This window comes from Drepanopeziza brunnea (assembly GCF_022702325.1).
Source record: "Drepanopeziza brunnea f. sp. 'multigermtubi' strain 214-2 chromosome Unknown ctg14, whole genome shotgun sequence".
In the NCBI taxonomy this organism is placed as follows: domain Eukaryota; kingdom Fungi; phylum Ascomycota; class Leotiomycetes; order Helotiales; family Drepanopezizaceae; genus Drepanopeziza; species Drepanopeziza brunnea.
In genome coordinates, this window is record NW_027094077.1 from 1,005,807 (window position 1) to 1,021,274 (window position 15,468).

The following is a 15,468-nucleotide window of genomic DNA, read 5'->3' on the forward strand; positions in this document are numbered from 1 at the left end:
CGCCAAGTCTCCAATGCGGCCCCCTTCTTCTCAATCCCCAATCATCATCTCTCAACTTCAACCTGCCCATAAATTCAACGTATAATCCAAACAAATCGACCCCATTACCGTCTCGCCTTCCACGAGCAAAGAGATAGGTATCAAGAAAGCAACGCACGCTAAACAACCCCCGAGATCCAACGCTAAATCCAAAAATCACAGAGCAGCGAAGATCAGAAAAACAGCCATGCACATCCCCTAGCGAGACAGCCAAAACCCAATCTTGCGGACTGGGAAAAAGACAATGCCTCCCTGAACCTGTGTCCGCCATTCCGTATCCCTGCCTTCTCCACACCCAACACAACACCAGCCTTAACCCACACGAAAAATAAGAAAGAGGAATGACATCTGAAAGAGACAGCAAGCAAGATATCGAGATTGAAAAGGAGACGACAGAAAAATATCCTTCCATAATTTGACACACCCTAAAAAGGGACGGAGGTGAATCAAGCGTATCGGAGATCCAAGTTTTGGCGAACTACATTCGTTCGTTTCCGTTTTCGTTTTTCGCCTTCTCTGCATGCTGCACCGATTCTCGAGCATCACATCCCTCGTGAGTCGTGTAGGTGGTCAACCAGTACCGAGGTAAGCAAGCAAGAAGCTCAGGGCCACAGAAAAGCATCTACATCACGACACAAGGGTCGGGTTCAGCTTTTTTTGGACCTAGCGTGAGGATTAGCAAGCGTTTTAAAGGGATACAGGCTCAGTGTGGGAGTGAGTCCGTACCGACCTTTTCCCGACGACTTGGCGGGCATGCCGGCCATCCAACTTAGCATCCCTTTTGGCTCTGGCTTCTTTTTTCGTGGAGGCGGGGAGCCGGGTTTGGAGACCAGGACGGGGGCGCCACCTGGGCGGTTGTCTCGAGAAGGAGAGCCCATCCGAGGACGTACATGGGGAGGAGGTGGTGGGGGAACTTGATGCGCACTGCCGCCTCCACGCTGTGCGGAGGATGAGGGCACGTTTGGCGGGCCACGACCTCCCACGCCGTGAGCATGGCCGTGACTGCTTCGTGGCCTCTCCCCCCCACGCTGACTGAAGTGGTGGCCCGGTGGTGGACCGGCATTTTGGCCTGGGGGAGGGCCAGCCTGCTTCTCGGGCATGGGCCACATGTGCATCGTGATGGCCCAGTCTGGTTCGATCATGGTCTCCCAAACTTGTGGGAGGATGATCTCTCCATTGGGACCGATCAAGTCGTAGTGGCCATGTTGGACATGTGGACCAATAATCTCCACGTGCAGGAATGCCTGCTTTATCAGTTCCTCCATACCCTGACGAGCGTTAGTATACAGCCGATGAGGAAAATAGATACAGGAGGTTACTTACTTGCCATGTCGCACATAAGTGGAATGGGAAGCTGAACTTCCGTCCCACCGCATCCTTGAACCGAATAGGCTTCTTCTTGTCATCAGGCGGGGGTGGGGCCAAGGCCTTGGCTAGAGCTTCCGCAGCTTCTTTCTTGAGCTTTGCCTCATTCTCCTCGGCCTCCTTCTTCAATTTGGCTGCCTCCTCTTTCGCTCTCGCAGCTTCGTCGGCCAGTTCCTTCTTGATCTTGGCGAGCTCGGCAGCAGCATCAGCTTTGGCCTGTTCCTCAGCAGCCTTCTCTTCTGCCTTCTTCCTCTCGGCCTCGGCGGCCTTCTTTGCGTTCTCCACTCCTTTGGCCATTGCGGCCTCTCTCTCCTCTTTCAACTTCTTCTCCCACGCAGCTTTTTCGTCTGCAGCTTTCTGGGCGGCTTCGGCGGCCGCCTCCGTTGCTGCTTTCTGAGCAGCCTCGTATTGCATGATTGAGATTTTCTTCTCCTCTTCGAGTTTTCGTTCCCACAACGCCTTCTCCTCTGCTGCTTTCCTGGCTGCCTCTGCCCGATCTTCTTCAGCCTTTTTCTGAGCCGCTTCATAGTTCAACAAGGTTTGCCGTTTCTCTTCGATGAGCTTGCGTTCCCATGCCGCTTTCTCCTCGGCAGCTTTCTTCTCGGCTGCCGCTGTCGCTTCGGCCGCGGCCTTTTGGGCTGCCTCGTAGTTGAGCAAGGTTTGTCGCTTTTCGTCCTCAAGTTTCTTCTCCCAAGCCGCTTTCTCTTCCGCTGCTTTCTTTTCAGCTGCAGCTCTAGCTGCGGCGGCAGCTTTTTGAGATTCCTCGTAAGCGGCCAGAGCGGCTTTTTTCTCCTCCTCCATCTTCTTCTGCCAAGCTGCCTTTTCCTCTTCAGCTTTCTTTGCAGCGGCCTCCTCCTGACGAGCTCGCTCTTCTCTTGCCCGCTTCTCGGCCTCCTCCCAAGCTGCCCTTTCTTCTGCAGCTTTCTTTGCAGCTGCCTCCTCCTGACGAGCTCGCTCTTCTCTTGCCCGCTTCTCGGCCTCCTCCTTTTCCGCCTTCTCCCTGTCGAGTTGTTGCTGCTTCATCATTACGTCGAGGACTGCAAGCTTCTTCTCGGTCTCAGGATCCAGCTGTGGCGCTCCCACCGCTGAACCGTGGTCGCTTGCTGGCCAGTGGGGGTGTTGTGGCACGTATTGTTGCAGATGCTGCTGATGTTGAGGGGGCGGCATTTGTTGATACGGACTCGGATATCCACCACCAAAGTTGTTAAATTGTGGGTGCGGTATCATGTCATGACCGTTGTAGCCAACGGGGCCTGGGCTGCTGTGGCTAGACATTGGATGGTGGTTCCCATTGAAGTATCCAGCGCCACCTGGTGTTGGAGCCGTTGGTGGCGAGAGAGGCGAAAACGGGTTCTGAGGAGGGTATTGATATCCACCGGGGGCCCCATACTGTGTTAAAGCACCTTGGAGAGGACCTCCAAATGGAGGCGCAAATCCTCCTCCTCCGGCAGGCACGGAGTAGGAGCTTGGGGCATAGCCTGGCTGAGGCCCCCTTGCACCAAAAGGCCCAGGTTGGGGTGCAGGGTAGCCTCGGCCATAGCCCGGGTAGTCTTCTGGATCCACGCTTGATGGTGGTGCCGGCACTGGGTGCCGGTGCACGCGCGCGACAGGTGGACGTCGAGGTTGTCGTTCACTGGTTGTATGTCTGCGGTTCGGGGCTCGCGAAGTGGCAGGTGGTCGACTCTCGCTCGTCCTGTATCTAGCACCTGTCCGGGGGCGTGAGGTGGGTCGAGAGGCAGACTCAGAAGGCTCGATCTCGTCGGAGTATACTGGGTCCCAAGACTCGTCTAAAGAGTCAGAAAAATCGTTGCTACTGACGTTTGAGGGGACATGGACGCCAGTACCTGATGAATAGTCTTCGTCGGTGAAAGAATTCGAATGAGAGTCCGACCGTGAGCTGGTGGTAGGAGAGGGTTGAGAGTCGATTGTGATCGTCGTCGTGGGGGCTGCATCAGATTGTTGTTAGCAGGGACTCGAGGCGATAATATGACACCATGAGGGAAGCAACACTTACGCATTGGAAGCCTGTTAAGATACTATCTCTCGCTCGCGACTTTCTACCAGAGAGAGCCGGAGTGGAGATATTGCTGACGGGATTGGGGCGAGGGATACGCCCTAGCTACAATCGCAGGACAAAGTCTGTCACCTCTGCCGTGGATCCTGCAAATGTGCGTCGAACGGTGTAGGGATGTGTGTGTGTAGTAGGGATGGGTGTTGTCAGAGGAATACCGCAGAGGCCAGGTCGGGATGAGGGATTCTTGTGTTTGTTGATTTTGGGATGGGGTTTATTTGGAATGAGGAATGGATGGTTGATGCGGCCCGTCGCGAGGACTAAATAAGTCGGGCAGGATGTGTGTGGGTGATGAGTGAGTGGGTACACTATGTGCGACTGACAAGCAACAGCCTAACACCTGAAATAGGTCACACTGAGCGTCGGCGGCGACGATGTGGTGTAGTATGGTATGGTATGGTATGGTGTTGATGTTCGGATATGGTGAAGGATAGAGGAGGGTTGTGTGTGGGTGACGAGCGGTAAGAGGGAGAGGAGCGGGAGGAGAGAGAAGTGGTAGGTAGAATAATTCCTAGTTCCAAGTTCTGAAGCGGGAGGGGGTTAGCGTAGGTACATTGCAGAAAGTGGACCCCTTGGGCAGACAGGCAGGGCATGCAGGCATGGCATGGGCGTGGCATTTGGGGAAGGGTGGGGATGGTGGGGAAGATTATGGCCCAAAGTGACCCGCTTTCTCACCCACCCGGCCAGGCTTCCTGGTCGATCAAACACATCAAACACGAACCACCACTCCAGCCTTTTCCGCCGTCGATCAAACAGGAGGAGAAGGAGGAGGGAGGATTCAGGAGAGGGCAGAAGAGAGAAGAAATTGCTATTTTAAACGTACCTGAGCCGGACACCGTCAGAGCGTTCGACAAACTGCTTGATCCTTTGGCTCGGTGTATTCCGAAAGGTCCTGGGTTGCCGGCCTTCTGCGACAAGCAAGCGATCCCAGCGTCCTGGGCGAGATGGACGAGATGGACGAACAACGGTGATGCTGTCACGGGATAAGATAAGATGAGATCAGATCAGATCAGATCAGATCAGATCAGATCAGATCAGATGGGATGCGGTGCGGTGCGGTCCGGTACGGTACGGAAGGGGGATCGTAGCGGGATCGATGCTTGTTTTGTAAGTGTAGTTAGCGGATGTTGTCGAGCGAAATTCTGCGAGGAAGAGCGACTTTGTTTGTAGATGGATGTTGATAAATGTTGATGTGTTGATGTGGTGATGTGCTGCTTTGCTACCACTCGGTTGCTGGGGGCGACCTGTTTGTCGGTCTGTTGATTCCCGTCGTTGTCACGGTTTCTGCTTGACACAGCAACAACACAACACACCCTAGTGATGCCGTGCGGGCAGGCTGATTGATGCACGGCCTCTCTCTTGATCGCCCGCAATGCGAGCAACTGGATCGGACGATGGTAATGGCAATGGCTGGTTGAGTCAGTCACGTGGAGTACAGAACAATCCCCTCATCGGTTGAGTAGCTTTCTCCTAGAGACCATGTGATGATATGCTCGGTAGTGGCGATGCTTCATTATGCGATGATCCCGGGACTGCAAGAGAGGATTTGCTGGCTGCACAGGCACTCGATCAATCGTAGTTGTGGCCGCTTGAGGTGTGGGGTAGGGTGGAGTGGAGTGGAGTAGATTGGATTGGAGTGGATGGAGATATAGATAATAATAAGGTATGTGTGGTATGTACCTATGTGTATGTGTACATTTGGTATTTTAGCATGCAACTGGAATCATGTGGTGAGCCGGTCGGTTCAAGGCTGCTGTGATTTATAGGTACTCAATTGCAAGGTTTTCGGCAACGGGAACGCCTGTGTTGTCACGAAGAGTCATCTTCTGAGATTGCCCGCTTTTCGGCGGCAAACAACAAGAAATCAGAGCCTCTCGAGCTGTCGAGAGAAAATCCCGCCAACCAGTTTCTGTCACCGCTCCTCGTGGCTAGTTGGGCACCGAATCATTCACACGAATGCGCCCAACTACGACGCCATCCCGATAATTCGCTAGCCCAACTTTCCAGAACCGCTCTAAGCGGTGCCACGTCTACGGATGGACCCGCCCGGAGGCTGATGCAAAAATATGATGCAGAAATACGAAATTGGGTGTCGCTGATCAGCATTCTGGCGGTTCAGATCCGCCATGCCCTAGATCCGGCCACGATAACTCAGAAAGCGGGATAGAAACGAGTGTTCCTTGCATCTCAACCGGATCTTGGACAGACAGTCCCTAATAGCATCGGCACATTAATGCCGGTGCACCACCGTGGAGACCACGTAGAAAGCCCCCAGGGCAATGACTGATTGTGACTGTCGGCCCTGAATCTTCGTGGGCAATTCAGCGAGTAATTTTGGTCGTTTCCGAGTCCAGTAATGCTTTGGCGGCGATCAATTCAGCCTCGTCAAAGCCACCCCACCCTGCTTCGCCTGCCACGCTCCTGCGAACAATCTCTGAAAGTTTGGCCGTGGCGATCTCACTCAAGCGCTCAACCGTCTTGAGGTCTGGTGGTGGAAGTCCAGAATCTGCTTTGGCTTGCCGTGATAGTTGGGATTGGTTGGCCAGAAGTCGAGTGGTCGTCTATGAGTTGTCAAAAGGTACTCGGCCTCGATTTTTCAGAACACACTTACCAATTTCAGCCCATAATACCCCCGAAGATAATCATCGCACAGCTCAATGCTCCTGCAGAATCGTCGGAAAGCCTCGGCAAGGTATTTGTCTGATCCGGTCTCCCCAGCTACAGCCGCCATGTATTGGATCTCGCCAAGTCGTGCGTGGATCTAGATTGTGGGTTAGGCTGTGTCCGATGATGTGAGTTATGGGACGGTACTGACGTTCCATGCGTATGGGGTGACCAACAGGACCTCCTCCAATGCAAATATAGCTTGTTGATACAGCCCCTGCGCTACATATAGATCCGCTAGCTCAGCCCAGGCTTCCGCATCTGTAGGAGACGAATCCAAAAATTGATTCAAGGCGGTAATCGCCTCGGGAATTTTCTCAAGGGACTTCAGGAGCGCGATTCTGCGTTTGGAGATAGGCTGGAAGTATCATTAGCATAGTAAGATGGAAAGAGAATGCGCTGGCGTACCATGTTTTCGGGATTTTGGGCCAGGATGTTATCGTACTCCTTCAAGACTTTCCGGAGTTCAACGTCATCGGTTGCTCGAGCTTCCTGAAATATGCCTCTCAAGGCCATCAATCTCTCATTGTCCGCCCCGAATCGCTGGGTCAGTCTCTGGAGGCACAGATGCGCACTCTCCTCGTCTCCAGTGCGCAGGCAGGACAGCATGAGGTTCTCATAGGTTGTCCATAGCTCAGGAGTCTCGGCGGCGGACCATAGAGAGCTGATTGAGTAGGACGAGATTGATGACGGAGTGCTTCTTAGCAAGGTCGGGGCTTGCTGTGACAGCTGAAGGGCGACCGACGGCGGCAGATGCGCAGGAGGGTGTAGCAGAGAGGAAGACATGGTGCAATTATGGATGTACCGATTTTCCGGGTCGATGGAAGTTGTTGCAATTTCTAGATGTGGCAGACTGATGGCCATGGACTGCTTCTCTATTCTACTTCGAAGCTCACCCGTCGGAGCCGCTTTAAGCAAATATCTCGCCGCTTTAATTTAGAAGTGCTGCCATTTTGGTGGGGGGGCTAACTTCCACGACAGCTCATGAGCACCACTACGCTGTTTCTAATCGCCCATGACATCTTATCTGCGCCTAGAAATGCTTCGGAAGGTTCCTGGATTGTGTATCGTGCCATGAGCGCATTGAGAGAAACACCGCGCCGGTCCTTCCACCATTAGAAATCCGGTATCGAAACGAAAGTCTCAAGATGTACGCACGACTCAACCCAGGACCAGATCATGCCCAAGTCTTTCGTCACTAATGCATTGGCAGGTTCGAAAAATCTCTCTACGACCTCATACGAGGCCTGCGGAATCACAAAGGGAACGAAAAGGAATACATCCAGAACAGTCTCAAAGAATGTCGCGCCGAAATTCGAGGGCAGGATATGGGTCCGTAATTGTCACTACCTGGAGGTCTCGATATTGATGGGAATCATACAGACTTGAAGGCAACGGCTCTCCTAAAGCTGGTTTACCTGGAAATGTTCGGCCACGATATGTCCTGGGCCTCCTTTCACGTCCTAGAAGTTATGTCTTCCGCCAAATACCTCCAGAAACGGGTTGGATACCTCGGTGCGGTCCAGAGCTTTCGACCAGATACGGAGGTCTTGATGCTTGCCACAAATTTGTTGAAGAAGGTGGGATTTAGCAGATCACGACTATGTAGAGGAGCTCTAAATTTGTCTAGGATTTGACGTCTACGGCCGTTGTGACAATGTCTCTCCCAATCATTACGCTACCTCACATAATCACTCCTTCTCTGGCTCTGTCGGTCCTCTCGGATCTGCTACCACGCCTTACACATTCTCACCCTACGGTTCGGAAGAAGACTATTGTGACATTGTACAGACTGGCCCTTGTCTATCCCGAAACTCTGAGGCCGGCCTGGCCAAAGATCAAGGAGCGATTGATGGATGAAGGCGAAGACCCTAGTGTCACAGCTGCCATCGTCAATGTAGTGTGTGAGCTGGGCTGGCGGAGGCCCCAAGATTTTCTACCACTTGCCCCTAGGCTATTCGAGCTCCTGGTCGACAGTGGTAACAACTGGATGGCCATCAAGTTAATTAAACTCGTAAGTAATGGTAGAATTAATGTTACATAGAAAGACCTAACTCGGGTAGTTTGCGATCCTGACTCCTCTGGAACCCAGACTGGTCAAGAAGTTACTACCTCCCCTTACCACCCTAATTCGCACCACCCCTGCCATGTCTCTGCTTTACGAGTGCATCAATGGCATAATTCAAGGTGGCATATTAGAGAGCAGCGACGATTCTGCTGGCGGCGATGAAATCGCCACTCTCTGCGTAAGCAAACTGCGAGGAATGATCCAGATCGAAGATGACGCAAACCGTAAGTGGATTTCATGGCCTGGTTTAACCGATGTTGACAAGCTTCAGTGAAATACGTTGCGCTGCTGGCATTCAATAGAATCGTCATTACTCACCCATTCTTGGTTGCCCAACAAGAAGATGTTATCATGGAATGCATTGATAGTGCCGACATTTCGATTCGATTGAGAGCTTTGGACTTGGTGGTTGGCATGGTCAACAGTGACAACTTGATGTCCATTGTTGGTCGCCTTATGAGACAATTAAAGAATTCTCGCTCGCCAACAGCCGACGAACTACATCCTCGTGCTGTCCCAATAGAGCCCGCGGCAGACTCTGACGACGAGTCGCCAGAAGCTGCCGCCGAGAACAAGAACGGAGTTCCAGATGCGCCTCTTCTCCCCGATGATTATAAGATCGATGTCATCACGAGGATACTGGAAATGTGCTCGAGCAAAAACTATGGAAATCTTGTGGATTTCGACTGGTATATTGACATCTTGATCCAATTAGTCCGGAGTGCGCCAGTTCCTAGTTCGAACTTGTCCGATGACGATATTGATTTCGGGGGAAAGTTCACCGCCGATGTTTCAGAGCGAATCGGCGATGAGCTGCGAACAGTTGCAGTGAAAGTGAAGGCTATCCGAATGCAAGCCACAAGAGCAGCAGAGTCCATTATAATCTCAACCTTCAACGACCCCTCGTCCTCCCTGAGTTCAGGAAGCGGTGTTCTCAGGCCTATAACATGGGTCTGTGGAGAATATGCATCATTATTGGCATCTCCCGACGATACTTTAACAGCACTCTTGCAACTAACCAAAGGATCCACAGCAGCTGAAGGTCTTGTCATTTACCTGCAAGCCTTGCCAAAGATATTTTCGTTGATCTCGGGAGACGATCAGACACCTTGGACGCCGGAACGGAAGACGATGGTTTCCCTATTGATGGCGCGCATAATTCATGCCCTGGAACCTCTCGCCATGCATCCCGATCTGGAGGTGCAAGAAAGAGCTGTGGAGTTCTCAGAGCTCCTCAAACTGGCGGCTGAGGCATCCTCTGGGCAGGTAGCCTCTTCAGAATACGAGCCACAAGATGCGCCACTCCTCCTTACGCAGGCGATCCCCTCTTTGTTTACAGGAGTCGAATTGAATTCGGTGGCTGTTGGAGCGCAAAAGAATGTTCCGATACCATCCGCGTTAGATTTGGATCAACCGATCAATCCAAATCTTAGCAATTTGTTAAGAGCCGTAGAGTCAGCAGTATTCGATGAATCAAGCAGCGACGAATTCGAAGTGTACTATCATCAGGCACCGCCACAAACGCAGGCATCGAAGCAAGAAAACGAGCCTGCAATTTCTCGACTTACTGGAATCGACGAGCCCGTGCACTCATATCAACAAGGCGGCGAAGAAAGCTACCTCGATCCCGATATCGTCGCACGTCGGCGAGCAGAGCGACTGGAGAGGAACAAGGATGATCCATTCTACATCCCTCCGAGTGATGACAAGTCCGGAAGATCTACTCCCCTCCATAACATTCTCCGAGGCCACAGTGGCCCTGATCTAGACATAGACGCTATACCCATCATGCAGCTGGATCTTGGGAAACCTAATATCGGTTCGGGACAACGATCGCCAGTGAAATCAGTGGCACCTAAGCCTCGTCAGCGAATACAAGTTGCAGCCGACGAGACACTGACTACAAGCGGTACCTCACCCCCTCGGAACGACGAATCGGAGAACAGTCTGGAGGGCCCTCAGAGGCCGAAAGCTAAAGGGAAACAATCACTCCTTCAAGTCGACTCTAGCCACATCGGCTCCTTTTCTCTAGAAGGCGATGACTCCGGCCCAGTAGATTACGAGCGCCAACAGAAAGAAGAGGCCGAGATGTTAAAAGCCATGCAAGAAGTTGAGAAGCTGCGGTTGGAGATGCAGAGAGCCAATGAACGGATCCAGGCAGCGTCAGGCGTAGAAGGCACGGTGGTCAAGAAGAAGAAGAAGAAGAAGGTGAAGGCTCCTGAAGCGGCCTTGGAGGGAGAAGCCTCTATTACTGTGGTAAAAAAGAAGAACAAGGTCAAGAAGGCTGAACCTGATGATGACGGCAATGGAGGAGGGGCTGCGACCACCGATGTCGCCAAGCCCAAGAAGAAAAAGAAGAAGGCGAAAATCGAAGATGACCTTAGTGGGCAGAACGATACGGGGGAACTGCTAGCATAGCGATTCGGCATAGTTGGCGCAAGGAGCATGCTTCATTTCCACGGTAGTCTCCATTTTGGAATGGAGACATTGAGTTAGGAAGTAGACATAAACCGTAGATAGCGGCAATGACAAGTCTTGAGATACCCAGCACCCTCATCTCCATACCACCACAATGCCCCTTTCTTGATTCAAAGGGAGGGCAGCAGACTTCACACATCGGCTAGGCTCTATATCTGTTTGAGTTGCAATAAAGAAACCCAAGAGCCCTGCGCCGAGCGAGCGGAGGTGTATTCCTTTATGTCTTACTTTTCTCACTTCTCTCGCCATCCCTTCCCATATCTTAGACCCTTTTATATTCTCAAAGCCATATCAACAGTCTGAAAATCACCCGATCCGCGAAACCTCGTCCGGTCTGTAATTTTGCAAGATTATATTTCCCGCAACGACAACAATAACCCGAGTACAGCGATGCCCACCCATTATTTCACACCCACGATCAGCATTCATCGCTTAATCCGAAGTATCGTCACTATTACTCTCCTCCGAGCTCTTCTGGATCGCAACATGTTTCTTCACCGCCTCTGTAGTAGTAGCCTCCATGTGTCTCTTCTTCCTAACCCTCTGCTCTTTCCTTTCCCTCTTCTCCTTCTCCTCCTCATTTCTCGTTTGTCGCCTTCGCCTTCCTCTCGTTAGAGTCCTCATAGGTATCCTCAGCAATCTCACTACTTTCATCAGAGTACACAAGCTCGTCCGCCTGCTCCTCCTCACCCCGAAGTTCTCCACCCTCCTTTCGATTCTCGTGTTCCGGGCTGGGTGCTTGTTTAGCGATTTTGCTGGTGGCATTGATCTTGATACTGAGCCCAGTGTGCCTTCCACCGCGAGGAGTAAATTTCGCTTATTTGGCGATTTCCATCTTCTGCTTTTGCATCAAATCGCACAATACTCCTTCGCGTATCATCGACATAGGAGCTACTCTCAAAATAGTAGATCTCTACTTTCTTTATCCAAAAATTGAAGATGGCTATTGACGTTTTATTTCTTTAGCGCGCTGGTCGGCTTTAAGCGAACCGCCACCAAAGTTCAAGCCCAGCTGGAGCCCATAAGCTGATTACACCACTATATATTATCGTTGTGCAGAAATACACAAATATTTCTTAAGTGGAGGGAGGTAACGGAACTGTTCATGCGTGTTATTGGGTGTTTGGCCACATCAGGCCACAGAATTGTAACGTTACAAATGGATGCTACCATGAATATGAACCACGCTTCACTATGGAATCTGGATGCTGCAGATGTCAGCAATCTCATGTGAGATGTCTTATATAAGTATCACCCGACCTCCTACTTCTTGATCGCACATTTCTTTTTCATTCGAGTTCCGAGTTGAAGTCAGATTAAATTGCGAATTCAACTGATCGTTTCTTGACTGTTCCTCGTATCACTCGCTTATCGCTATTTCATCCTACTCGCTTAAGTTCTAACCTCTTTCTATCTTCTCTCTCACTCTACATATATATACTATACCCCCCTTTTCATCCGTCCAGATTGCCGATCCCGGCAGCGATGTCCTCATCCTCCCGCTTGGACTATAAGACAATGGACTCCCGTACTAGCGAAGAAAACGGTAGCGGCCCGCCAGCCCCCTCTATAAGAAATTCCTCCCCACCGCAACCGGAAACGCAACCGTCGTCCATCATCCCGCCCGTCACGGTGCTCTCCCCAGAAGCTCTCGCCCAAGTTCGCCACGCAATTGGCGCTCCGCCCTACCGCTTCGAGCAACCGTCCACCAACTCCCGCACCAGAATCCACAAGCGGGTGCCCAATGGTCTATATAAAACCGTACTCCAGAAGCGTCGCCAAGCGGAACTCTCTTACTATTTCACTTCGGCATTTTGTAAGTCATCTCTATCCCAAGCACCTATCTCCCCGTCTCTCTTCCGAGAAATACAGATTGGCATTCACCCAAGCATTACGTCTGTAACTCAAGTTTCAATTCGACTAACATCGCCCCCCAGACAACACCTGCCTAGTCCTTCAAATCCTCCTCGGCGCATTGCTCACGGCTCTCGGCTCCTCGTCCAACCTAAATGGTACAGCCATCACTGTGAGACAGAAATTAATCTTCATCTTCCCCTTCCATCCTCTCTAAACCGAAGACTAAAATGATTTCCTAAGAAACGGAAGGAAAAAACCCCTCACTCCAAAACACTGACTTCGTCCTCCAGATCCTCGCCGCCGCCAACACGGTGAACGCCGGCCTCCTCGCTCTCCTACACAACTCCGGTATCCCAGGCCGCACCCGCAACGATTGGAACGAGTACGACAAAGTCGAGTAAGGAAAATCCCGCGAGCAGCCAGCCACCTCTCCCTCTCCCTCCTCTCTCTCATCTCTCCCTCCAGCATTCATTCATTCTTCTCCCGAAGCACCCCCCCCCCCCCCCCCCCCCCCCCCCCTTTTTTCCTAAAACGAGAAGGAAACCTCTCAAAAAGACCTCACCAGAGACCCAAAACAAAAAAGAACGTCTGCTAAGATCCCGACCGTCGTCCAGGATGTTCCTCCTCGGGCTCATGGACTCGGGCATCGTGCAGCAGGGCATGACCACCGCGGACGTGATCCAGACCTGCTTCAACAAGTACTCCAACGCCCGGGCCACGGTCGAGAGGAACCAGCCGAGCTACTACGCCAGCACGTCGAGCCCGAGCGCGACCGGTCCTGGGGCGGCGAGTACGGGTGCGGGTGCGGGGGAATCGGCAGCACTGCTCCCAGCGCAGCTGCAGCGTTGAAAGCTTGAGGGATGTGCTGGTGCTTATGCTTGTGCTGGCAAGGTTAAAACAAGCAAGCAAGTAAGCAAGCGGCCTAAAGCATATCATCGAACATTAATTTCTTGTACTTCGTATCATAGGTAAATAATGTACAATTCTAGTTTATGCATACTAGATACTTGGCAATGCTGCTTTTATTACTTTCCTTAATATTTTGCATAGCCTCCTCTTGCTGTAATTACTGCTTGATATCTCTTTGGCATTTCCCGCATTCGTTTCTCTCATCTTTTTAATACTTATCGATTCTTACGCTTCAATTATAGCTTTACGTGGTCTCCTATATAAAGAATGAACTTCTAAGTATTTGCTTTCGATATAATCTTTCATTTTATCTTAAATAGTCTTGATTCAGTTTAGATCAAAGGAATTCGCAAGCTAAAAGATCGGTTCAATTTTAACTGCTTTAAATATTAATTGTATGTATTTAAAAGCGTATCCTTTCGCATTATCTTATCGAAATTGAAGCTCGAGATATTGCAATGAGATAATGATTCTAGAATACGATCCTTTATTGATCGTCTCTTGATCCTTTTCTTAAGCTAATCTTTTATGCCGGCAGCCGGCCGTATTGACTTGATATCGTACTTTAAGATATCCACTCGGTGTTCTTTTAATATCGATCTTCAATATAATCAAGATGATACTCTTCTTAATGCTTAATCTTTCGCATAACCTATTCCTGTATATATCTCTTTAATTTAACTAATGTTTCGTTACTTTGTAAGGCTACTTTGTAAGATCGAAAACCATTGCTCTTCAATCTAATCTTCGTGCTCGATAGCTTCTTGAAGTCGAGAGATCTATTTTGCGTATGTAAAAACTGGTTCTCGACGTGCAATTCGTCGAGGAAAGCTTTCCTTCTTAAATGCCGTGCGAATTGCGTAGAGACCGACGTCTGATTAGAAAATCGAAAGAATCTTAGCCTAATCATCGGCTCGCTTAGGTGGGCCTCCTTATATCCTTTCAGTCTTAGTCGGCGTAAGCGATTGCGGATTGGAAGCGAATGCGGATTTTTTATTTTACTGCTAGTTCTTGTATACAAAACACAACTTACAATATTACCTTTTAATCTACAATCGCATAACTCAATTGTATTATCGAAAGCCTGTTCATATACCGATGGTTTGATATTTTAAATCGATGAAAAGCTTGCTGCTGAGCAGCAAGCTAAAAAAAATATCTTAAATCTGCTGCAAAATAATAACGAATCGTCGACAAGATTTAAAGAAAGGAAAGCGATGCTAAATATCGTAAAGGAGTCGATTTACGCAAAGCTAAGCGCGAGCGTAAAAAGATTATACGAAACGCTGCAAGCTTAATTATTAAAGACGACGATATAATACTCATTCTAATTCTCGATTCGGAAGAGATTTGGTAATTGCAATAACCTTTTGAGCGTCAAATTTTGCGGCCTCGTAAAAAAGGTATTCCTCGACCACCACTTTCTTAACCTAAACCTTTTTTCGATAACGATCATTCAATAATTCTAATCGATATTATCAAAGACGCTATATTTTTCCTTTTCTTAATATTAATATCGATAGCGATAGCTTCAACTCTAATAATGATAGAGATTTAAACGATTCGTTGCGTAAGGTAAAAGACGAGTCCGATTCTGATAAAAATAGTAATTGATGGTCAGATGTTTTCATCGGATAATACGATTTTAGATGTTTCGAAAGAAAGTACACTTATAAAATTTAATTATTCATGTAAATATTTCTCGGTTGTAATAGTAATTGCTATAGTATAAAAGAATTTCCAATATACTCGAAAAATCCGCATTCGCTTCCGATCCGCAATCGCTTACGCCGACTAAGACTGAAAGGATGTACCTAGTAGTACTCCGTACTATAGGTAGGTAGTCAATAATGTACAATTCTAATCTGTGCACACTAGATAGTAGTACTTGGCAATGCTGCTTGGATTGTTATCGTCATATCATTGGTAGCACCCCCTGCACAAGAGCCCTGTCAACGGAAACCTCTACTGTACGTAGAACTGCGCTCAGACAGCGAGCGTCTGTACATTATTTCAG

General features: G+C 49.9%; 5 protein-coding genes across 6 annotated transcripts; 2 read left to right on the plus strand and 3 right to left on the minus strand.

Moving 5' to 3' along the window:
- Window positions 1–661: 661 nt before the first annotated feature.
- Window positions 662–3,422, minus strand: L3040_007873 (uncharacterized protein; the record flags this gene model as incomplete). 2 transcript variants are annotated; one of them, XM_066154739.1, is made up of 5 exons in its annotated part: window positions 662–702; window positions 770–1,307; window positions 1,363–3,191; window positions 3,249–3,350; window positions 3,419–3,422. In XM_066154739.1, 5 exons carry the CDS (start codon window positions 3,420–3,422, stop codon window positions 662–664), a joined length of 2,514 nt encoding a protein of 837 aa, XP_066010640.1. The 2 variants fall into 2 exon arrangements, with proteins under 2 accessions (XP_066010640.1, XP_066010639.1); XM_066154738.1 differs by having other exon boundaries at window positions 687–702; window positions 766–1,307.
- A 564-nt stretch (window positions 3,423–3,986) lies between these two features.
- L3040_007874 (uncharacterized protein) lies at window positions 3,987–4,989 on the minus strand (the record flags this gene model as incomplete). Its single annotated transcript, XM_066154740.1, has 5 exons — window positions 3,987–3,999; window positions 4,299–4,448; window positions 4,543–4,574; window positions 4,789–4,857; window positions 4,954–4,989. 5 exons carry the CDS (start codon window positions 4,987–4,989, stop codon window positions 3,987–3,989), a joined length of 300 nt encoding a protein of 99 aa, XP_066010641.1.
- Window positions 4,990–5,796: 807 nt separating this feature from the next.
- Window positions 5,797–6,925, minus strand: L3040_007875 (uncharacterized protein; the record flags this gene model as incomplete). Its single annotated transcript, XM_007295630.2, has 4 exons — window positions 5,797–6,036; window positions 6,087–6,236; window positions 6,291–6,497; window positions 6,548–6,925. 4 exons carry the CDS (start codon window positions 6,923–6,925, stop codon window positions 5,797–5,799), a joined length of 975 nt encoding a protein of 324 aa, XP_007295692.2.
- A 198-nt stretch (window positions 6,926–7,123) lies between these two features.
- L3040_007876 (uncharacterized protein) lies at window positions 7,124–10,625 on the plus strand (the record flags this gene model as incomplete). The annotated part of the gene is made up of 7 exons (XM_066154741.1): window positions 7,124–7,190; window positions 7,259–7,289; window positions 7,353–7,471; window positions 7,523–7,719; window positions 7,770–8,153; window positions 8,203–8,431; window positions 8,479–10,625. 7 exons carry the CDS (start codon window positions 7,124–7,126, stop codon window positions 10,623–10,625), a joined length of 3,174 nt encoding a protein of 1,057 aa, XP_066010642.1.
- A 1,545-nt stretch (window positions 10,626–12,170) lies between these two features.
- On the plus strand, window positions 12,171–13,391 carry L3040_007877 (uncharacterized protein; the record flags this gene model as incomplete). Its single annotated transcript, XM_007295627.1, has 4 exons — window positions 12,171–12,501; window positions 12,623–12,711; window positions 12,833–12,939; window positions 13,157–13,391. 4 exons carry the CDS (start codon window positions 12,171–12,173, stop codon window positions 13,389–13,391), a joined length of 762 nt encoding a protein of 253 aa, XP_007295689.1.
- Between the last annotated feature and the right edge of the window lie 2,077 nt (window positions 13,392–15,468).